Source organism: Giraffa tippelskirchi, chromosome 4 (assembly GCF_054371585.1).
Source record: "Giraffa tippelskirchi isolate mGirTip1 chromosome 4, T2T-mGirTip1v1.2.pri, whole genome shotgun sequence".
NCBI lineage: Eukaryota > Metazoa > Chordata > Mammalia > Artiodactyla > Giraffidae > Giraffa > Giraffa tippelskirchi.
The window spans coordinates 193,255,538-193,280,701 of record NC_137278.1 but is presented as its reverse complement, the minus strand read 5'-3'; the positions used below and the strand labels follow the sequence as shown (position 1 = coordinate 193,280,701).

Below are 25,164 nucleotides of genomic sequence, written 5' to 3'. Positions count from 1 at the left end.
AAAAGATACTACAGAAGATCATGAGTCTAAATATAAAATAGATTGTTAACTCCATGAGAATAGAAAGCATGTCTTATTATACATAATATCAATAATTGAATAAACACATTTGGAGAAACTTCTATGTGCTTACCATTTTGTTAATCAATGAAATTATTTGGTATTCATGAAGAAATGATAAATTATGAAGAAAGAGATAAAATATCTATGAATTGGGCTTCCTTGATGGCTCAGTAGTTAAGAATCCATCTGCCAAGGCAGGAGACACAAGTTCGATACCTGGGTTGGGAAGATCCCCTGGAGAAGGGAATAGCAACCCATTCCAGTATTCTTTCCTGGGATATCCCATGGACAGAGGAGCCTGGCAGGCTACAGTCCATGGAGTCTCAAAGGAGTCAGGGAGTACTTAGCGACTGAACAACAAAGAAGAGATAAATCAAAATTATGGAGAAAGAGATAAAAATACATATAAATAGTTGAATGCATTTAAAATATGTGAGTTGTACTTTATTTCTTAAGTTATTTCTTAGGCACCTTCCTACAACTCTAGCTGTCCTCTCCTTTTATTCTCTAATTTTATACTCTAATACATTCACTCCACTGAAGCCACCATTTGGCTTAAGCCAATCCCTTGTCCTACCTGCCCAGTTCTATCACTCTCACCTTCTGTCTTTCCAAACTATAGCTGGTTAAATGTTATGTATCTGTCAGGTTTCAGATGAAAAATTAAATCACTTATTTAAGAAAGCTTTTGTTGATTCCTAAAAGATGCTGCTGTTAAAGTGCTGCGCTCAACATGTCAGCAAACTGGAAAACCTAGCAGTGGCCACAGGACTGGAAAAAGTTTTCATTCCAATCCCAAAGAAATACAATGCCAAAGAATGTTCAAACTACTGCACAATTGCACTCATTTCATATACAAGCAAAGTAATGCTCAAAATTCTCCAAGCTAGGCTTCAACAGTATATGAACAGAGAATTTCCAGATGTTCAAGCTGGATTTAGAAAAGTCAGAGGAACTAGAGATCAAATTGCCAACATCCGCTGGATCATAGAAAGAGCAAGAGAATTCCAGGAAAACATCTACTTCTGCTTTACTGACTATGCTAATGCTTTTGACTGTGTGGATCACAACAAACTGGAAAATTCTTAGAAACGGGAATGCCAGACCCCCTTACCTGCCTCTTGAGAAACCTATATGCAGCTCAAGAAGTCATAGTTAGAACCAGATATGCAGCAAAAGACTGGTTCCAAATAGGGAAGGGAGTACATCAAGACTGTATATTGTCACCCTGCTTATTTAACTTCTATTAGAGGACATCCTGCAAAATCCTGGGCTGGATGAAACACAAACTGGAATCAAGACTGCCAGGAGAAATATCAATAACCTTAGATATGCAGATGACACCACTCTTATGGCAGAAAGTGAAGAGGAACTAAAGAGCCTCTTAATGAAAGTGAAAGAGGAGAGTGAAATAGCTGGTTTAAAACTCAGCATTCAAAAAATGAAGATCATGGCATCTGGTCCCATCACATCATGGTAAATAGATGGGGAAACAATGGAAATAGTGACAGATTTTATTTTCTTGGGCTCCAAAATCACTGTAGATGGCGAGTGCAGCCATGAAATTAAGACGCTTACTCCTTGGAAGAAAAGCTATGACCAACCTAGAGAGCATATTAAAAAGCAGAGACATTACATTGCCTACAAAGTCCATCTAGTCAAAGCTATGGTTTTTCCAGTAGTCATGTATGGATGTAAGAGTTGGACTGTAAAGAAGTCTGAGGACTGAGGAATTGATGCTTTTGAACTGTGGTGTTGGAGAAGACTCTTGAGAGTCCCTTGGACTGTAAGGAGATCAAACCAGTCAGTCCTAAGGAAATCTATCCTGAATATTCATTGAAAGGACTGATGCTGAAGCTGAAGTTCCAATACTTTGCCCACCTGATGGGAAGAGCCAAATCATTTGAAAAGACCCTGATGCTGGGAAAGACTGAGGGCAAAAGGAGAACAGAGTGACAGAGGATGAGATGGTTGGATGGCATCACCAACTCAATGGGCATGAGCTTGAGCAAGCTCTGGGAGATGGAGAAGGTTGGGGTGGCCTGGCGGGCTGCAGTTCACAGGGTTGCAAAGAATCAGACATGACTGAGCAACTCAACAACAACAAAGCTAGGTTATAATCATTTTACATGTTCCCATTCCTCTAAATATTTCCCATCATAAAAATAGAATACAGGGGACTTCCTTGGTAGTCGAGTGGTTAAGACCTCATACTTCCAGTTCAGGGTGTGTGAGTTCAATGCCTGGTTGGGGAACTAAGATCCCATATGCTGCATAGTGTGGTTAAAAATGTAAAAAAAAGAAAAGGTATGCATTAGTCTCATTAGATTATATGACCCATGACGTGTGTCTTACCTGACTTCCTCATTAATATATTCTTGCAATTCAAAGGATAATGCACATTATAAACACTGAATACATTTGTGTGACATTATCTAATAAATAATCTTTTGACTCTTTCTACTAAAATAGGGTCTCTTGTCAACTTAGATTTTTATTTGAGATCAAAATTAAACCTAGTAATTTCATAAAGCTTTTAATATAAAGGTTCAAGCATCTCCCTAAATAAAATGTTATATTCATTTAAAATTTATATGCAGTAATTGTCATCCTTTTTAAGAGTATAGTTTGATGAGTTTTAACACATATGTAGTTTGTACCCACATGCATAACAGAGGCAGAGAACATTTCTATCTCCCAAAAAGTTGCCTCATGCTCCTTTGCAGGCAATACCCTCACATCAGCCTTGTCCCTTATAACTACTAATCTGTGTTTTTCTCTATAAGCTTGCCTTTTCTGCAATATGAGTGAATTCATAATGATGTTTAGGTTTTTGATTATGACTTCTTTCTGTTTTCACAATGTTATTGAGATTTATGAATATTGTTGTATACATCAGTATTTCATTTCTTCTTATGGCTGAGATTATTCCATTCTATAAATTGTTATTCATTCAACAATTGTTCTGTTGGCATTCCTTCAAAGTTGATGACCATATGGGCTGTTTCTGGTGATAATGATAAAGTCATAACATTAATGTTATAGGGCTTTGTGTGGATGTGTGTTTTCATTTCTCCAATGTGAATTTGTTGTTGTTGTTAAGTCGCTCAGCTGTGTCTGACTCTTTTGTGACCCCGTGAACAGTAGCCCACAAGGCTCCTCTGTCCATGGGATTTTCCAGGCAAGAATACCAGAGTAGGCTGCCATTTCCTTCTCTAGAAGATCTTCCCAACCAGGGGATCAAACCAACATCTCCTGCATTGGCAGGTGGATTCTTTACCACTGAGCCACCTGGTAAGCCCCTCGTGTGAACTCCTAGGTATTCATTTCTGAGTCATATGGTAAGTGTATATTTAACTTCATTAGAAATTTCTAATTGTTTTCTAAAGTGGCTGTACCATTTCACATTTGTAAGAGGATTTTTAGATATCTCACACCTTCACCAGCACTTGGCATTGTTCATATTTTAAATTTTAGCCATTATGATAGGTACATGTACCTTGTTGTGGCTTTAATTTGCATTCACTAATAACTAATCATTTTTTACCATCTTTTTGCCATCTGTATATCTTCTTTGGTAAAGTATCTATTCAAATTGTTTAACCATTGTTAATTGAGATTTATATAAACATACCATCAGTTGCTTGTCATGTGACCCTCTCCATTGAGCAGCTCACAACATGGCAGCCGGCTTCCCTCAAAGGGAGTGAGTGAGAGAGAGGGCACCCAAGATGGAAGCCTATTGCAGCACTACTTACAATAGCCTTGACATGGGAAAAAACCTAAATGTCCCTCAACAGAGGAATGGATGAAAAAGACATGGTGTGTGTATATACATAATGGAATATTACTCAGCCATAAAAAGGAATGATGCTGTGTCATTTGCAGAGATGTGAATGGACCTAGAGACTATCATCCAGAGTGCAATAAGTCACAAAGAGAAAAACAAATACCATATATTAAGGCATATATGTGGAATCTCGAAAATGGTACTGATAACTTTATTTGAAAGCAGAAATAGAGACACAGAAGTAGAGAACAAATGTATGGACACCAAGGCAGAGAAAGGGGGAGGGAGGATGAATTGGGAGATTGGGATTGACATATATACACTATTGACATAAAGTACAAAATAGATAACTAATGAGAATCTTGATTCCAGCTTGTGCTTCCTCCAGCCCAGCATTTCTCATGATGTACTCTGCATAAAAGTTAAATAAGTAGGGTAACAATATACAGCCTTGACGTACTCCTTTTCCTATCTGGAACCAGTCTGCTGTTCCATGTCCAGTTCTAACTGTTGCTTCCTGACCTACATACAGATTTCTCAGGAGGCAAGTAAGGTGGTCTGGTATTCCCATCTCTTTAAGAATTTTCCACAGTTTGTCAGGAAAATATCAATAACCTCAGATATGCAGATGACACCACCCTTATGGCAGAAAGTGAAGAAGAACTAAAGAGCCTCTTGATGAAAGTGAAAGAGAAGAGTGAAAAAGTTGGCTTAAAGTTCAAAATTCAGAAAACTAACATCATGGCATCTGGTCCCATCACTTCATGGGAAATAGATGGGGAAACAGTAGAAACAGTGGCAGGCTTTATTTTGGGGGGCTCCAAAATCACTGCTGATGGTGACTGCAGCCATGAAATTAAAAGACGCTTACTCCTTGGAAGGAAGGTTATGACCAACCTAGACAGCATATTTAAAAGCAGAGACATTACTTTGCCAACAAAGGTCCGTCTAGTCAAGGCTATGGTTTTTCCAGTAGTCATGTATGGATGTGAGAGTTGGACGGTGAAGAAAGCTGAGCACCAAAGAATTGATGCTTTTGAACTGTGGTGTTGGAGAAGACTCTTGAGAGTCCCTTGGACTGCAAGGAGATCCAACCAGTCCATCCTAAAGGAGATCAGTCCTGGGTGTTCATTGGAGAGTCTGATGTTGAAGGTGAAACTCCAATACTTTGGCCACCTCATGCAAAGAGTTGACTCATTGGAAAAGACCCTGATGCTGGGAAGGATTGGGGGCAGGAGGAGAAGGGGACGACAGAGGATGAGATGGCTGGATGGCATCACCAACTCGATGGACCTGAATTTGGGTGGACTCCAGGAGTTGGTGATGGACAGGGAGGCCTGGCGTGCTGTGGTTCATGGGGTCGCAAAGAGTCAGACATGACTGAGCGACTGAACTGAACTGAACTGGATGAGAATCTAATGTTTAGCACAGAAAACTCTACTCAGTGCACTGCGGTGATGTAAATGAGACCAAAACCCAAAAAGAAGAGAGGATATGTATAAATATGGATGACTCATTTTGCTATACAGAAGGAACTGACACAGAAGTATAAAGCAACTATACTCCAAAAAAGAAGCAAACGCTTCTTGGCTGAGCAAGCAGAATAGAAAACAGGCTAAATTGTCTAACTGAAGATGAACTAACTGACTTTTACCATTCAAGCTTTGTTCTGCAGGATCCCACCAGCATGTATTTACCATATTGTGTGGCTGGAGATGTCTGAGCTCTGTAATCAAACTGCTAGCCTGAGATCTGGAGACTGGTGCTTCACCTAAGCAACAGGAGTACATGTTCTTCTCTCCTTAACTGTTGCATTAAAGGAAAAAATAAATTTCTCTAAAGAGAAATGGACACATATTTAAAAATATATGGAAGTCTAACCAAAGAAGTGACATATTGTTATTTTTACCATGTTTCCCAGGTGAGGCTTCTCTGGTGGCTCAGACGGTTAAGAATCTGCATGGGAGACCCAGGTTTGATCCCTGGGTTGGGAAGATCCCTTGAAGAAGAGCATGGCAACCCACTCCAGTATGCTTTCCTGGAGAATCCCAGGACAGAGGAGCCTGGAGGGCTACAGTCTGTGGGGTCAGAAAAAGCCGGACACGACTGAGTGAATCTCTGTCGTTGTCCCAGATGGCTCAATGCTAAAGAATCTGCCTGCCAATATAGGAAACAGCAGCAGCAACAGCATACTTAGGAGAGAACCACAAACCAACCCTTGTGTAGTTCAGTTCAGTTCAGTCGCTCAGTCGTGTCCGACTCTTTGCGACCCCATGAATCGCAGCATGCCAGGCCTCTCTGTCCATCCGGACGGACGAGAGGGGCCAGGCCAGGCCGGGCCGGGGGCCGGGAGCGGCGGCCGACAGGGGCTAGGCCTTGTGTAGTTACAGAAGGGCAAAAATAGAAGACGGGAATCACGAAAGGCCACTTTAGAGGCTGCCTACCACATTCATATAGAAATACAATTATACATGGACTATATAGCCTGTGAATTTCATACAATTACTTATTAGCTGTCATAGCTCTTTTGTAGATTCTTTGAGTAAACTATGCACAATCAGAACCTCTGCAAATAAAGAAATTTGTCTTTCATTTTTTTCTAGTCTATGCATTGTATTTCTTCTTCTTGATCAATTACATGGGCTGGAACCAATACAACATTTAAAAAAAGGTAGGGAAAGTGTATATCCTGCCTATGTTTTCAATCTTAGGAGTAAAGCATTCAGTCTTTCACCTTTAAGTATGATGTGAGATATAGTTTTTTTTTTTTCCTTTACGTGTGCTTGTTAGCAGGTTATCTTCTGTTCACAACTTTCTAAGACCTTTTATCAAGAATGAAAGTTGGATTTTCTCATGTATTTTTCTGCGTGTGGGCTTTGCTGGTCGCTCAGCAATAAAGAATCTGCCTGAAATGCAGGAGTCAAAGGTTTGATCCCTGGGTTGGGAAGATTCCCTGAAAAGGAAATGGCAACCCACTCCTGTATTCTTACCTGGAGAATCCCATGGAGAGTGGAGCCTGGCACACTACAGTCCATGGGGTCAGAAAGATTTGGACACAACTTAGTGACTAAATAACAGCAACTTGGTTATTCTTTTATACTGTGTTGAAATAGAGAATTACATTAATTGGTTTTCAAGTGTTGAAACAAAATTGAATTCCTGGGACAAATCCCAGTAGGTCATGATGTGTTAGTAATTTTTATATTGCTGGATTGGATTTGCTAATATTTTGTTAAGAAATTTTGATCTATCCAGAACGGATAAGGGTCTGTAATTTTTTTTCTTTAAAATGTTTTTGGCTTTTTGTGGTGAATGCTGGTGAATGTTCCATGCTCCAGGTGCACATGAAAAGAATATGCTTTTTCTACTGTTGAATAGAGGGCCCTATATACATCCAATATGCAATTTGGTTGCAAAGTGCTCTTTCAGATTTTCTAAATCCTTACCGCTTTTTTTTTTGCCTAAATATCCTAAATAATTGCTTATAGAAGTATGTCAAAGTGTCCAATGAAACTGAGGATTTGTCTATTTCCCTTTACAATTAAATCAGTTTTTACTTTCAGTTCAGTTCAGTTCAGTCGCTCAGTCATGTCCGACTCTTTGCGACCCCATGAATCGCAGCACTCCAGGCCTCCCTGTCCATCACCAGCTCCCGGAATCCACCCAAACCCATGTCCATCGAGTTGGTGATGCCATCCAACCATCTCATCCTCTGTCGTCCCCTCCCTCTCCTGTCCTCAATCTTTCCTAGCATCAGGGTCTTTTCAAATGAGTCAGCTCTTCGCATCAGGTGGTCAAAGTATCGGAGTTTCAGCTTCAACATCAGTCCTTCCAATGAACACCCAGAACTGATCTCCTTTAGGATGGACTGGTTGGATCTCCTTGCGTCCAAGGGACTCTCAAGAGTCTTCTCCAACAGCACAGTTCAAAAGCACCAGTTCTTTGGTGTTCAGCTTTCTTTATAGTCCAGCTCTCACATCCAAACATGACCACTGGAAAAACCATAGCCTTGACTAGATGGACCTTTGTTGGCAAAGTAATGTCTCTGGGGTTTTTTTTTTTTTTTTTACTTTACGTATTTTCTAATTCTTTTATTGGGTTTATATGCACTTTGAATTTTTAGGCATCTTATTATGCTGATTCCTTCAACATTATGTAATATGTGTCTTTATCTCTATAGTAGTTAATGAAATTTTCTTTCAGTACTACAAAGAATGTCACTTTATCACCTTCCAGTTTGCATACTTTCAGATGGGGAATCTATGATTCTTACTGTCTCAAAGCTCTTGGATGATCTGTCAAGTTTCACTCTTTTTCTATTCTTTGTGACTCACTTGGGATATTTCTGTTGATCTATCTTCAGGTTTACTAGGATTTTTTTTTTCTCTTTCATGTGTCCAGTTTTCTGACAAGCCCATGAAAGGAATGATTTATTTCTGATATCATAGTTTTTCCCATCTGATATTTCCCTTTGACTCTTTCTTTATATAATCTTCATCTCTCAGATAAAATTTCCCCATATACTCATGTATGTTTTCCTAAGTTTCCACTAGTTTTTTGACAAGCTAAAAGTTATTCTCAACAAGTTTCATGATGCTAATTCCAACATCTTGAACATACCTGAGTTTATTTCAGCTGTGTGCTTCCCTTGCAGCTCAGTCAGTAAAGAATCTTCTTGCAGTGCAGGAGACCTGGGATCGATTCCTGGATTGGGAAGATCCCCTGGAGAAGAAATGGCAACCCACTCCAGTATTCTTGTCTGGAAAATCCCATGGACAGAGGAGCCAGGCAGACTACACGGTGTCACAAGAATCAGACATGACTTACCAACTAAACCACCGCCGCCGCCATTTTAACTTTTGGCAGGGGGTCATTTTCTTCCTTTTTTGCACATGTGTGTCAAATAATTTTTATTGAATGGCAAATATTGTATGTTTCGCTAGAAAAAAGATAGCTCTTCTTCTGTAAAACTAATAGTATGGGACCTTGGGCTGGTTTATAGTTCATTGTTTCTGAGGTCTTCTTTGTTACATGCAGACTTCAGATTCTTTCAGCAATATGGTGCTGCAACCTAATGTTTACTGTGGGGTCTTGGTGACTGAAGGTTTTTTCTGAGTTTTTTTTTTTAATTTTTTTAAAATTTATTTATTTTATTTGGAGGCTAATTACTTTACAATATTGTAGTGGGTTTTGCCATACATTGACATGAATCAGCCATGGGTGTACATGTGTTCTGAGTGTTTTGATTCAAGTCTACAATTTCAGCGATCTGAAGGGGGTCTCTCTCCAAACTCTTGCCCTCCCCCAGTGGTAAGCTTCTATAGCTTGTAACATCAGTGTGGGACAGTGTATGACAGTGTGGGAGACAGGAGAAATTCGAAGTTCTCTTAATCTAGTCTCAGTCTCGGACAAGTACTGTCTGCCTTAGCCTTGGGAGTGTGGCTTTCTCAGCATTTCTGCCTCTCCTCCTCAGTAGCCAAGCTCTTTCTTGTATCTGTTGGGGTCTTAGGCAGGAAAGAGTTTCCCTCTCTTCTGTAGGTGTGGCAGAACCCGGTTTTATATACAGTATGTGGAATCCTTGGCCCCAGAGAGTTCCCTGCTTTTCTCTCAGGATTAAAGATAATTTTATTCTTGTCTTTCCTTGGCAGCATCACCTTTTTGTCTAGGATCAGTGATGAAAAGGAGAAGGCAATGGCAACCCACTCCAGTGTTCTTGCCTGGAGAATCCCAGGGATAGGGGAGCCTGGTGGGCTGCCGTCTATGGGGTCGCACGGAGTAGGACACGACTGAAGTGACTTAGCAGCAGCAGCAGTGATGAAAGAGTTGCCTGCTCTGCCTTGAGCAGTAGAATCTGCTATTTGTGACTTGGTGCAAGGCTTGTGGTGGGAGCAATTGTGGTTTCCTTTCCTTGCAGTTCAGTTCAGTAGCTCAGTCGTGTCCGACTCTTTGCAACCCCATGAACCGCAGCACACCAGGCCTCCCTGTCCATCACCAGCTCCCAGAGTTCACACAAACTCATGTCCACCGAGTCGGTGACGCCATCCAACTATCTCATCCTCTGTCGTCCCCTTCCCCTCCTGTCCTCAATCTTTCCTAGCATCAGGGTCTTTTCAAATGAGTCAGCTCTTTGCATCAAGTGACCAAAGTTTTGGACTTTCAGCTTCAACATCAGTCCTTCAAATGAACACCCAAGACTGATCTCCTTTGGGACGGACTGGTTGGATCTCCTTGCAGTCCAAAGGACTCTCAAGAGTATTCTCCAATACCACAGTTCAAAAGCATCAATTCTTCTGTGCTCAGCTTTCTTTATAGTCCAACTCTCACATCCACACATGACCACTGGAAAAGCTCTAGCCTTGACTAGATGGACCTTTGTTGGCAAAGTAATGTCTCTGCTTTTTAATATGCTATCTAGGTTGGTCATAACTTTCCTTCCAGGGAGTAAGCATCTTTTAATTTCATGGCTGCAATTCCATGGTTGCATGGCTGCAAAACCTGCAGTGATTTTAGAGACCCCCAAAATAAAGTCAGCCACTGTTTCCATTGTTTTCCCATCTATTTGCCATGAAGTGATGGGACCGGATCCCATGATCTTAGTCTTCTGAATGTTGAGCTTTAAGCCAACTTTTTCACTCTCCTCTTTCACTTTCATCAAGAGGCTCTTTAGTTCTTCACTTTCTGCCATAAGGGTGGTGTCATCTGTATATCTGAAGTTGATATTTCTCCCGGCAATCTTGATTCCAACTTGTGCTTCCTCCAGCCCAGCATTTCTCATAATGTACTCTGCATGTAAGTTAGATAAGCAGGATGACAATATACAGCCTTGACATACTCCTTTTCCTATTTGGAACCAGTCTGTTGTTCCATGTCCAGTTCTAACTGTTGCTTCCTGACCTGCATACAGATTTCTCAGGAAGCAGGTCAGGTGGTCTGGCCACAGTTTATTGTGATCCACACAGTCAAATGCTTTCCTTTAATCAGCTACAAAGAGACTTTGCTTTTAGCCATCTCCTAGCATCACTTCATTTTCTGAGACCAGGAGAGAGGACAGGGAGGCTTATCTTACCTCTTCTAAAATGGAAGAAAGTTTTTGCTTCTATTCTTTCCCCAATAGCCATTCCTGGGAGTAGGAGAGTTTCCTGGCCCTCCCTCAGTGTCTCAAGGTTTTTGCTTCATGTGAGAAAAAGACCTGGGAAATGGTGATGTTTCATGCCTCTCCATCACTAAGGGGCTTGTCTGGGTCTCCTACTCTGTCCCAGTCTGTCTCATGAGCTCCCATTAGAGGTCTGTTGAAAAGACCTGGTGAAAGAGAGTGGACTCCCTTTATGTTTAGGGCTCTCGGCATTCTAAACTATCAAGATAGCCCACATTCATCCTTTTAGAGTTTGTTAAAGGGACTTCCCTGGTGGTCCAGTGGCTAAGACTCCACGCTCTCTATGCAGGAAGCCTGGGTTCGAGCCCCGGTCAGAGAACTAGATCCCACTTGACTTGACCTAGAGTTTGCATACCACAACAAAGACCCTGTGTAGCCAAATTAAAAAAAAAAAAAAATTAAGAGTTGGGTAAAATATCTGCTATTTTTATCTTATCCATTTTTATGGCAGCCACTGTTTCTCCTCTGCCACAGATAAAGCTCTTTATGAGTTTTATCTTTCCTCGGGGTGGAGTTGTAGGGGGAGAGGGAGCTTGTTCCTCTTTGGCACTGTTTACTTTGTGACTTTGTCACTCTGACCAGCTCAAATAAAGTTAAAATTTTGTAGATGATCTAGATTTTCCTTGTCAGAATGAGAATGACCTTTTGATGTGGCCTTCTATGTTCTAAGCAGAAGAGTATGTAAGATGATTTTTTTAAGTCAACTGGCTCAGTTTGTTTAAAAATGTATTTCTGAATTAGCATTATTGGATTGCTCTGCTGCTGCTAAGTCGCTTCAGTCGTGTCCGACTCTGTGCGACCCCATAGATGGCAGCCCACCAGGCTCCCCCGTCCCTGGGATTCTCCAGGCAAGAACACTGGAGTGGGTTGCCATTTCCTTCTCCAGTGCATGAAAGGGAAAAGTGAAAGTGAAGTCGCTCAGTCGTGTCTGACTCTTAGCTACCCCATGGACTGAAGCCTGCCAGGCTCCTCCGTCCATGGGATTTTCCAGGCAAGAGTGTTGGAGTAGGTCGCCAGTGCCTTCTCCATTGGATTGCTCTGCTAAGCTAAAAAACACTTTGTGAGAATAATTGCATTTTTGGATGGCTTTTCAATGATGGCATTCTAATAAGTGAATTGTAGGCTATACATATATCCTTTATATATAGATATTTATAAAACAATAAAAAAAATTAGTGGAAACTTTGCTGAGTCATTGTGCTCCCTTAAGAAAAATTTGAATCAAATTAAGGAAAAGTGATGTGAAATAATTGATGTTGATCTTGCTGTTGCTGCTGCTAAGTAGCTTTATTCATGTCCGACTTGGTGTGATCCCATAGACGGCATCTTAAATTGACATAAATAAACAATTGATAGCACACAAATCTGGAAATTATGATTACAGAACTCAATATTAATTTCTTCTATTTATCGACAATCAGCCATGTGGAATGTGCCTACAGTCATACGTTTATAGTTGTGTATTCATAATGATTATTTCTAATATTTTGTATTTTTAAAGCTTTATTCTTTGTATTTATCTGAAATGTTAAGTTTTTTGTAAAGAATCTATAATTTTTTTTAATTGTCAGTTTAATTAAACAGGAAAATAAGTAACACCTAGAAGGGAGTTTAAAAAAATCTTTAAGTGATTATGTATAGTGAATTTTTTCTTCTTTGTACTTTTATGCACTGCATTGATTTCTAATAATTTTAATTGTAATTCAGATGTTTTAACTATATACTGTCATGTATTTAAGAATGTTGAACAAACTTTTTTAAAAAATTCAAGTGTTATATTTGTGATCAAGTAGACCCTGGAGAAGAGTACACACAATAGCTGCTAAATACTGTTAAGAAACTCCAGAAATATGCTCAATAAAATGTAGAATTTTAAAGCAAAAAAAATGTATTTTAATTTTTGGTGATTACAAAATAAAACTGCATTTGTACCATGGATCATCAATTCTCTATCATCTTTGATTAGAGAGTAAAAGAAAAACCTTTGACATATACAGGGCTTCCCTGGTGGCTCAGACGGTTAAGAATCTGCCAATACAGGAGACCTGGGTTCAATCCCCAGGTGGGGAAGATCCCCTGGAGAAGGGACTGGCAACCCATTCCAGTATTCTTGCCTGGAGAATTCCATGGAAAGAGAAGCCTGGTGGGCTATAGTCCATGGGGTCACAAGAGTTGGACATGACTGAGCCACTAACACTAACATAACATACATGCGTTAAACACACTTGACACATATATTAAAATAGTATATATTTAAATATTTAATTTGCAATATACACATTTAATATATGGTTATATACACACCATTCTAACTTAAAAAGAAAATAGTACAAGAGAGGGGAACTAATCTCTTAAAATGGTGGTTAGTACTGATGATAAATGGAAATTATAATGGAGTAATCTCAGTTCAGGCATAAAAAACAGACTCAGCAGCCATGGACGGTCTGGTTTCAGACATGACTCTGCACTTCTGAGAACTTGTATTTTCTCCAAACTGAATCAAACCCAAGGCCACTATCAGGCATATTTAAAACAACATCCACCAGCTGCAGCATTAAGGCCTCAAGGTCCCCCCTGGTGACTATGCCATCATTTCAGGCCCCAACCATTCCTTGCTTAACAAGCATGCTACTCCTTGCCAGCTCCAATTATAATTCTTGACAAACAGCTTATGTAACTAACTGTGGCCTTGGAGTTTTGCTTTTATAGGCTTCCTGAATTTGGTAGCCCATCAGAACACGATTCAAGCGCCTCTTGAATCTGTGTCTCCCAGACGGCAGTTCTAACAAACCCCAAATAAATGCCTCTTTCATTTCAATGAGGTCTCCATTTCTGAAATGTTGGTGAACAGTGTTAATTAAAGGCACACAAAACTCAATAAATGTCGGTTACATAGAAAAAGAATATATGAACGAATTAATGTATATATGCTGCTGCTGCTGCTAAGTCGCTTCAGTCGTGTCCGACTCTGTGCGACCCCATAGATGGCAGCCCACCAGGCTCCGTCGTCGCTGGGATTCTCCAGGCAAGAACACTAAATATAGAAACAGAGTCATAGGGCTATTATGTGGGTTGTTTTCCAGTCCTCCAAGTTTTCCCCCACTTTCACTCACACTGAAAAGCACTTTCTTGCCCAGCCTGGGACAAAGCTGACACTACTTTACAAAGTCCTCTAGGAGGCTGAAGTGGAGGTGCTTGTTGAGCTTGGTATTTTTCCCCAAGCACTGTGGAAGGGAAAAGCAGAGCACAAAATGAAATGGGAATGGAACTAATAAGAGACCTTTTCAACATAATGGAACAGAAAGTAAGAAATAACCCAATTGTCCGAGATCATGCATTTCCTACCACCTATCTAATTTCTTTGGGTAACTTACAGTTCTGAACACCTTTAAGCTCTCCTCAAGAGAAGGTGGGAAACTTGGACACCCTGTGTGGGGCTGGAATCACACAAGGACAATTCTGACACCTGACCAAGATGGAAGTGTACTGAATTTCTTATTTACAAGTTCCCTGGTGGCTCAGACAGTAAAGAATCTGCCTGCTAATGCAGAAGATCTGGATTCGATCCCTGAGTTGGGAAGATCCCCTGGAGAAGAGAATGGCTACCCACTCCAATATTCTTGCCTGGAGAATTCAATGGACAAAGGAGCCTGGCCAGCTGTAGTCCATGGGTCGCAAAGAGTCAGACACAACTGAGCAACTAACAACAGTTCTAACAATAAGTCCCATGTGAACAAGAGAAGAAGGGAAATTCTACTACAGAATAAAAGAATGAACCTTAATAAGAGAAAAAATATAGAAACTTTCATTCTGAGAGCAGATTCTATTAGGGAAATAACAATGAGAAAATATAGCTTGGAAATGGAAATGCTAGTTGGAACCTTGTCTGAAGAAATATATAGCAATTTCTCTTGTCAAAGAATGCAATTTCAAGAAAGGAATTCTCAGACTGATGCACTCAGGGGGCATTGGTTAACATAATTATTGGGTTGCAAATGAGTAGGACACGACTTAGCAACTACACCACAACAAAAGCATAATTAATACTTCCACTGTGAAATAATTAAAAATAAACAAGAGCAGAGGTCTTTGAGCGTGGTCCCTGGGGCCAGAAGCATAGTATCACCTGAGAACTGTTAAAAATGCAAATTCCATGGCCATACCCCAGAATCACTGAGTCAGAAACTCTTGAGTTGGAGCTCAACATTTTGTATTTTCACAAATTCTCCAGATGATTCTGATGCAAACTAAAGTTTGAAATCCACTGATACTAACATTGGAAGCAAGTGAGTCACAGCTATTAAAAGTCCCTCTCATTAAGCCCACGGGTAGGATAAACAAAAAAATGAGAAACCAAAAGGTTGAATAACCCAGAGGTTAATCATAGTTCAGAAGCAAGGATGTACCTAAAGAGGTAAGTGTTTGACTGAAAAATAAAAGATGAATGACAACTGAATTCAAAAAAAAAAAAAGTCTTTCTTAACCTAGATACAAAATGGGAGGGAATATGTTGAATCATTTATGCCACTTCCCATTATGTTTTTAAAAAATAACAACGAGGCTGAATAGCAACTCTATGTTTTTGCCTTCATCTCAAGTTTTGATATCAGAAAAAGGTAAACTCCAGGTCGAGAGGCTAATAGAGCATTATTCCTCACTTGATCGTAATACACCAAGAGCAAGCATGATGCTAGAGAGATTCAATTCAGCCTAAATAGAGATGAAGCCCTGAATTCACCGTTAAGTGATACATCCTAGTGACTTCTCCTCTTAGTGAATTTACATTTGCAATTTTTCATGCTCACCTAGTTTCCTACCAGCACCTCACCCTTCTTAACCCACTTTCTCTGGTTATGAATTAGTTAAAGCTCAGGGAATGTCATCATTGGGCATTGCTTTATCAAAGTGTATTTGAACCAACAGTGAAATGCAAATGATAATTAAATAACACATAAGTGAGTTTTAGATCACCTGCTGTTTGTCTGTCTCAATCTGACCCTCCACCATCACGAGGACAATTAAAAGTACACTCTAAAATATGTAGCAAAATGCTCTATGAAAATAAAATATAAAAATAGACCCAGAGACTTCCTGAGAGGTTGTCAACATATCTAGCTCAGCAGAGGAAGAAAAGCAGCTGGAGATACCTCACTATCTGAGCTAAAACCACACAGGAAGTCTCAAACTCAAGGAGCTCACAGTACTGCAAGGCTCAGGGTGATGTACATTTCACTGTGCGAGGCAGAGTGGCCCTGACAAGCACTTCCGCTCCTCACTTTCATGCAAAGTCTAGAAACATGAAACAAAAGGTAAAACTTTTAAATATTACCGATTTTAGATCTACCTTTAAATCTCTGGCTCACTTTAAATTTGGCCTCTTGAGAATGGATTCCCCAGTACAGTAACAGTAAGAAATGTACACATGAGAATCGGATATTGTATTAAAGCATCTGATGATTGCAAATGGAGTGTTTGATCTCAGAAGTTGTTGTTTTGTGTGTACGTGCTCAGTCCTATCCAACTCTTTGTGACCCTGTGGACTGTAGACCACTAGGCTCCTTTGTGCATGGAATTCTCCAGGCAAGAATACTGCAGTGGGTAGCCATTTCCTCCTCCAGGAGATCTTCCTGACCCAGGGATCAAACCTGCATCCCCTACATTGGCAGGTGAATTCTTTAACACTGAGCCACCTGGGAAGCCCCTGTTGTGTTTTTAGAGTAGTTTTTTCCTTTGTTCAGGGATGAGTAAGTAAGGGCCAATTCTTTTTGCTGTCATCTGTCGTCTATTGTTTACTAAGTGAAGCAAACTAACATTTAGAAAATCCGTGTGTCAAGCATAGTTTGGGGGAGTTTGGGGGTATTTTTGTTATTGTTGCCATTCCACTTAAGCCACTTCATCTATTCCTCAACAAACTGGATAATAGATTGTTTTCTTCATTTTACTGATGAAGAAACTCAGATGTAGGAGCATTAAGTGACTCACAAAAGGGCACACAAATGCATATATGTGACTTTATGTAGAATGTTTATATTTACTTTTAAAGAGCTCCCCTGTGGCTCAGATGGTAAAAGAATCTGCCTGCAATGCAGGGGACCCAGGTTCCCTCCCTGAGTTGGGAAGATCCCCTAGAGAAGGAAATGGCAACCCACTCCAGTATTCCTCCTGTCTGAGAAATCCCATGGACAGAGGAGCCTGGTGGGCTACAGTCCATGGGGTCACAGTCGGTCATGACTAAGTGACCTACACTTTCACTTCACTTTCTCTTTTACAGATAAAGAATAATGTGTACATTAACATAATGAGAATTATGTGTACATTTTCATCCCACTTTTCTGTTAATAACAGAAAATGTTTCGTGAAATTCCAAAAACCAAAACAAAAATATTGGACTTTCCACAGAATCATTTTGCTTTTTACATTCAAGAGCTATCACGCACAAATTCAATTATGAGAGACAGGAACAAACTGGGCAGACTAGACTTTTGCCTCCAGATGACCAGTATGAGCTCACAATGATTTCGGGAAATGAATGAAGAGAGAGGAAGTGGCTAGTTCAGGGGTCTAAAAGTAGGCAGGCGGGGAGTTTCTAGAGAACGATGTGGGGTGAGCAGAGAACCACCAAGCTCCAGCACCGTTTGCAGCCTAAATTAGTGCCGGCTAAAAAACTGTCATTCACCATCTGGTTCTGACAAGGATGAAGTCACTGGCCCCTGTGGTCCTGACCTTGAACAGACTCTGAAAGGAGTCCAAGGTGGAGATCAGTAATGAGCCCTCTGTGCTCTGAGAAAAAACAGCAGAACAGGCATTCACATAGTTAGATATTTTTAGGAGAAGAGTTTATGAGCCCAATTGTTTGCATCTTCTTATATCTAGAAAAGCACTAAAATCATTAAAGAACATACTGCTCCTCATGACTAGCAGCAACCTTCTTGTGACTAGTAGCAAACCTCTGCCAAAATGTGTGCTTAACTACACGAATCCTCCCTTCACTAATATATATATATATATATATATATACACGTATATATGTATATATACTGATCTTACTCCCCACTTCTTTGGAACAATTTCTCAGAACTATCTGACATGCTGTCTCCTGGGCTGTAGTGCTCATATGGCCCAAATAAAACTCAACTCACGACACTCACGTTGTGCATTTTTTTCCACTGGACATAAGGAAAGCTGTGCTTTGTTGAGAGCATTTCCATTCACTCCTCTGCCTTCAAAACAATTGTCCAATATCTCCTTCATCAGTACTGCATCTTAAATGTTTAGCAAGCCAAAGGCCATGAGTCAGACCTTCTATTATTCTTAGGGAGAAAGATCCACCCCCCACCCTCACCCCCACCCCCTCCCACCCCCTCAGTCTCCCTAACACACCCTCAGGCCCACAGTCCAGCAATACCTTAGTGGCCTGTTAGGCTCAGAACTTCACACCCCAGTGCTAGTCCATACTCATTCAGTCTCATCCGTCTAGAGAGAAGAAAAGTAACCCAAAATGTAGAGTTTTTTTTAAAAGGGTAATGCCTCTCCAAAAAGAGCTGCCCACGCGTTTTCCTTCTTCACACATACACTCTGTTGTGCTAAATCAGAGAAGAGGGAAAACCTTTTGAAAATCTGTTACTAAAACTCATCTCAGCCTCACAATCGAAATGCTGGTAACCTCAGACAAGCAAGTTTTTCATAGCAGTTTTTCTATATCATCCTCCACCTTAATCACAGCAGCAACAATCCTTTTCTCACAGGTAGATAGTATCTTTGCCAACAGAATGGTACTCATAACCACTGGGTAGATAGTGTAAATATTATTTACTTGTGTGTCATGGCTGTTCTTGGAAATTCTTAATGAAAAATATGTGTAAAGTTCAGTAAATCACAGTCACAGATCAAATATTGGAGACCAAAATGGAGAACTGAGAGAATTCCCTGGTCCAGGGTTTAGGACTCTGCGCTTTCACTGAGAGGGTCCAGGTTCAATCCATCTCTGGTCTGGGAACTAGAATCCTGAAAGCCCCGTGCGACGTGGAAAAAAAAAAAACCTGGAAAATCAAGACTAACAAATGAGAGAAAGAAAATGTATCAGACCATTAATAGTCTTATTCGTTGCATCTGCCATATTACTTTATATAGTATATGTTCATATGTCTCTCTCTCCAAGTTGACCCTATGTTCAGTAAAGACAAAAACTGTGTCTTATTTTCTTATCTTTCTTTTGTATCACACCCAGTGTGATGTCTGACATATAAAAAACACTAGATAATCATTAGATAAATGAATATTTTTATGGTTTAATATGGTAGAGGACAGAATTTTTAATTATGATTAGCACAAAAATTTTTATTCCCTTCTTTGTTCTCGCACTTGATTTCTGCTTATCAAAAAATACGATGCTATTTCCAGCTACTCATTACTGAAAATTGGAACAACAAGGAAAATATGAAGAAAAAAAACCTTAAAATCTCCATATAAAATTATGCCAATATGTTTCCTTTCCATATTTTCTGTGTGTATTTTGTGCATAGGAGGAGTTACACATTATTTTATAATTTTTTCAACTAACATTATTGAATACGTCATAAAAATAATTTTTAAATTTTTGTATTTTTCAATTGTAAGGTAATATCATATATATTTAACCTTTCTCCTATTGCTGGAGACAAGATTTTCCTAGTATTTGGCAAGTCAAATAATACTGAGAAAAAAAAACAAATCTAATTGTGTAGCATCTTGTTCATATGTATTATTATTTGAAGACAGATCTCTAAAGTGAAATCATTAGTTCAAAAAGTGATAGCATTTTTAATACTACAGATATATTTTGCCAAATCTATTTGCAATACTAGTCTACTAACATTCCGAGTAACAGCTTATGAGAATATATTTATTTCTTTATTCTTACGAGCAAGACATTTTCAAATTGAAGCAGCTTAATTTCAGAACTTGATTTGTACGACGATGCCATCTGGTGGCCATAATACAAAGTTACAAAAGCAGAAATAGAAGAGCCCCTTGGGAAACGGCAAAATTACGGCGACAACTATTATCTGTCTACAGGTTTTCAAAAAGTGCTCTTGCTATTTGGATTTCTAATTATCCTCAGCAACCATATAAAATAAAGCTTACAATCTGTTTCAAATGATACTTATTAATTCATCTTGTTCAACCTGAATTTCTGGAGCACTTCACGCGGTGACTAGTCTATCGCCTGCCGAAGACCGATGTGAGTCACAAGGCATGACCTCAAGGAGGTCATATTTAACAGGGATACACAAAAGCAAACTGATCACTGCAAACGTGACCAAAGGCTTTTGCAAATGGAAAATAAAATTTACTAATATTTGTGATTTGAATCATCCCTATTTTATAAAATTCATAAATGCATATCTCATGGTACAGGCAACCTCTACAGTGGCCCCCAATCACAATTCCCCACCCCTTAGTATCCATATCATTTTGGAATCCTCTTCCCAAGAGAGCGAATGTATTTCCATCTCTCTCTCTCTCTTTGTCCGGTCTCTCCCCCACCCCCATAGAAAGCAAACTGCTGTGATGTGAATGGTGGTGGTGGTTTAGTTGCTCAGTAGTGTCCGACTCTTGCAGTCCCATGGACTGTAGCCTGGCAGGCTCCTCTGTCCATGGAATTCTCCAGGCAAGAATGGAGTGGGTTACTATTTCCTTCTCCAAGGGATCTTTCGGAACCAAGAATCAAACCCGGGTCTCCTGCATTGCAGGCAGACTCTTTACCAACTGAGCTATGAGGGAAGCCCCTGTGATATGAATAGCCCTATGAAAAGGCCCATATGGCAAAGAATTTGGGTCTCCAGTCAATAGGCAATGATGACCTGAGACCAGCCAACACCCATGTGAGTGAGCTTGGAGGTGGGAGCTCCCTAATCAAGCCTTGACCTGAGACCCCACCTCTGACCTTCAGCTTGAAGGCAGCTTCCTAAGAAACTGAATCAGTCACCCAGCTTATCTGTGACTCATTGTTCACTAATGAAGACAATTTGAAACCTACTGAAACTTTTCAACATTAATTTCTACTTAAATACTCAAATTAAGTCGTATAAAATTTTTAAATTTCAATTGAAGTACCTAACTCCTTTGAACACCTCAAGAAGCAAATACAAGTAAAATTATTATAAAACCTATTGTTATTCTTGTACTTAAATCTATTTTAAAATAAAACAGTAGTTTTTAAACTTCATTTTGTGTGTTATTCTTATAATTTTTATACTTCTCTAAGGTTATAACTGTTCTTGAACCAATAGTTGCATTATTAGATCCTTGAATGCTTTTCTAGTTTGCAGTAATCTCCATGGACCAAAAAAGCAAAATACTTCAGGAAACAGTTTGTCAAACAACTGATTTTTAGATTGTTTGCTTTTCGCATCATGACTGAACTCAAGCTGCAGGCCATTAAGTCAGCTCTTGTTTTAAACATCATTTATTACAAAAATAGAACATTTGGAATTCTCACCTTTCATATAGATTTTGTATTTCTTAACCTAATATCTCCATTACAAATGATACATTTTAAGTCTCATTTTAGCTAACATTTAATTATGCGTTATGCTATCCTTTTTATATATTGCTATTATCTGTCAGCACTATTAAAAACTGTGTATGCATTCTTGTAGCATTTAAATTTTCGGGCCATTTAGAACATCTAAGCCCTAGGAAAAGAGGAATCAAACTCTTGAAGTTAGTCCCTTCTTAAAACTTGTGGTTAGACCATCATTTTAAAGCACGAAATTGAACTCTCTTTTCCTCTTTCTGCTTTGTTATTGTGTATGATCATCCTCCTTTGGATTCTGCTTTTTCTGGGCTGACATAATTTCCAATATTTTCCCATCTTTACTTACACAGTTAAAACAAATACCTCTCTATACTTCGTAAACATATATATTCTAAGCATATACAAAATCATTTAGCTATGAAATTATTAACTTGTTGAAATACATTTCTGAAATATCATGTTAGGGTTCTCATTTCAGATTACAACTATCTATGCTGACAAACATTTCTTTTAATTATCATTATGAACACATGACCTTGTAAAACAATTTTATTGATTTATATATTTGTCTATTATAATATTACTATCATTAATGCTCAAAGTGTCATAAACTACCCCCAAACAGTCCCTCAAGCTGACCTCTATGTATATTATCTTTAAAAGAATTTTTTTAAGACTTTATTCTTTTAGACTTTTTGGATCACAGCAATCTTCTTTTATTCTAAAACTTTTTTAAAATTTAAAATTTATTTTTAATTGGAGGAAAATCGCTTTACAATGTTGTATTGGTTTCTGCTATACAACATGAATCAGCCATAAGTATACATATATCCCCTTCCTCTTAATCCTCCCTCCTGCTCTCCCCCACCTCTAGGTCATCACAGCACCAAGCTGAGCTCCCTGTGTTATACAGCAGGTTCCCACTAGTCATCTATTTTACACATGATAATGTAGATATGCCAGTCCTACTCTCTCAATTCGTCCCACCTTCTTGTTGCCTTGAGGGGGGAGTTACAGAGATTTCTCAAGGAATCCCTACCCTGACACATGCATAGATAGCTTCCCCTATTATCAACATCTCCTACCAGAGTGGTACACTTGCTATCACTTGTTATAATCAATTAACCTGCATTGACTCAATCCATAGTTTACCTAAGAGTTTACTTATGGTGTTATATTAATACATTCTATGGGTTTGGACAAATGTAAAATAACATATATCCATCATAATATCATAAAGGTGTTTTCAGTGCCCTAGAAATCTTATATGTTCTGTCTATTCATCTCTCCACTCCACATCCCTGATCTTTTTACCATCCAGAATATTGATGAACTTTGTCTTAAATGATTCCTTATTCACAGATAACAATTAGATATCCCTTCTCCAAACTTAATTTTTTCCCTCTTCAAGCTATGAAATCAGCTAAATCCCAAAGAGCCCGGGTTCTTTCTCTTCTCCATTAAAAGCTTCTAATACTTCCTTTTGAACTTCCTGATGAACATTCAAACTTACCTCATTATCTGATCACTTCCTCATTTTCATTTTCTGTCATTTTCCTCACTACGTGTAGTCTCCTACCACACTGACCTCCTCTGAGGTTTCAAATGCTCTGCCATAGGTATTTGATCATAATTTCCATTCCTGAGGATTTATTTTAGTCTAGAGGGAGAAGGCTTTGCGATAAACAGCAACAAAACCACAGTATCTCCTTGGTATCACTGGCACACAGCACAGCACCCAGAATGTAGCTGACCTGCAGTAAGCAGCTGTGATTAAATGAAAGTAAGAGGGGATTGGAAGGATAAACCTGATGAAAGCAATTAATGTATAAGTTAAAGGTATTACTGCAACAGTGTTCAAACAACAGTATCATTATGTATCTAGGTCAAAGCAAGATTACAGAAGAATAAAATTATTGGAGAAAACTGCAGCATAATGGGGCATGCTGCCCAATAAAGACATTAAAAAAAGATAGGTTTAAGAAAACCTTCTCAGATGGGACTGTTCTGGCGGTCCAGGGGTTGGGACTCTGGACTTCCACTACAGGGGGCACAGGCTCAGTCCCTGGTTGGGGAACTAAGATTCCACAGGCTGCAAAGCTGCCAACAAATTTAAAAAATCCATTCTTAAAAAAAGGAAAAGAAAAAATCTTCATGGAAGCCTGCCATGCATGTGCTTGTCTCTGCCTCAAGTTGCTTAATGGGCTTGTCTGCCCTTAATTTTTTTTTAACTGGGTAACTGATCTTTTTACTGTTAAAGTGTAAGAGTTCATTATTTATTATGAATCCACATCACTTCAGATATAGGACTTGCAAACATTTTCTCCTGTTCTGTCTTTTTACTTTTTCAAAAGAAAATTTTGGGGCAATGTGGGATCTTAGTTCCCCAACCAGGGATCAAACGTATGTCCCCTATATTGCGGTGCATAGTCTTAGCCACTGGACTGCCAGAGAAAACCCCCTTAATTTTTATATATGTAAATATATGTCAACAAATAATGACTTCCTACAACATCTATAAATAAATGGCTAAAGTGTAGAATTTTAACATTTAATAAAGCGTTGCAGTAGAATGATAAAATTCACATTTGTCCGAAGTCCTAAGCCCCCTTTCCTAATGTTACTCACAACAAATTACAGCATATGTTTTTCTTTTTTTTATATTTTTGCAACTGCTATAACTACAAGAGCAAAATAATTTAAAATTACACATTTTTAAATAAGGAGTTTGAAGAAGCTATTTGAAGCCATAAGGACCAAGACATTTTCTTTCAGTTCTTCCGCTGGTATGGCCACCTGTGGAAAACAGCCCAGCACAGAGTAGTCACTTAGATTATTGAGAAGGACAGTCAGAAGAGAACCATTAAAAAATGATGATAAGTAGACTTCCCTGGCGGTCCAGAATCCGCCTACCAGTGTGGTGGACACTCCTGGCCCAGGAACTAAGATCCCACATGCCATGGGGCAGCTAAGCCCATGGAGAGCCACAACAGCTGAATGAAGTCTGTGTGCAGCAGCAAATGAAGCCTGCAAGCCTAGAGCCACGCTCTGCAACAAGAGAAGCCACCACAATGAGAAGGCCTCACAAGGCAACTAGTGAGTAGCCCCCATTTGCTGCAACTAGAGAAAGTCTTTGTGCAGCAACAAAGACCCAGTGCAGCCAAAAATTAGTTAATTAATTTTTAAAAAATCAAATTAAAAAATAGTGATAAAGACCCAATCATTACAGTATAATGCCTACACACAATTGCCTAGCATTAGCATTTATCATCTTACAAAACTAAAAACTCTTAAACAGCAAATATACATTGACTCTGAATCCATTACTAATAAAACAAGATGATCTTGCCATGCTTTCTGCACTGTAATTAATTCATGGACCCACAGGAAGAAATAATACCCTGTTGCATCGAAATCCTGGACTCAACATAAGAAGTCATCAAGCTTTTATGATAATCACTTCTTCTCCATGAAAAGGCTTCAAAGTAGTGTTTATGCATGCCAGATGCAAGAAGAAATATTCTGATTCAGAGTAAACCAACGATATTCTAGGAGTAGTTACAGTTTGTGATTGACTACTACCCTGGGGAAAAAAATGAGTTTCACTTCCAAGCAGGTGTTCAAACACAGTTTAAACAC

At 39.2% G+C, this 25,164-nt stretch overlaps 1 protein-coding gene across 2 annotated transcripts in view; it reads right to left on the bottom strand.

Moving 5' to 3' along the window:
- The window catches only part of LOC145545284 (C-type lectin domain family 7 member A-like), a 42,358-nt gene extending 19,115 nt beyond the window's left edge, over window positions 1-23,243 (bottom strand). Inside the window, exons 1-3 of one of the 2 annotated variants that reach the window (XM_081589361.1) lie at window positions 23,039-23,243; window positions 18,412-18,479; window positions 18,155-18,268 (exon numbers count right to left, since the gene is read on the bottom strand). In XM_081589361.1, coding sequence (XP_081445487.1) covers window positions 18,155-18,257 — 103 coding nt within the window. In that variant the 5' untranslated portion in view covers window positions 18,258-18,268; window positions 18,412-18,479; window positions 23,039-23,243. Of the gene's footprint in view, window positions 1-18,154; window positions 18,269-18,411; window positions 18,509-23,038 lie in introns of those variants that run through there. The other variant, XM_081589363.1, reaches the window with a different exon arrangement.
- Between the last annotated feature and the right edge of the window lie 1,921 nt (window positions 23,244-25,164).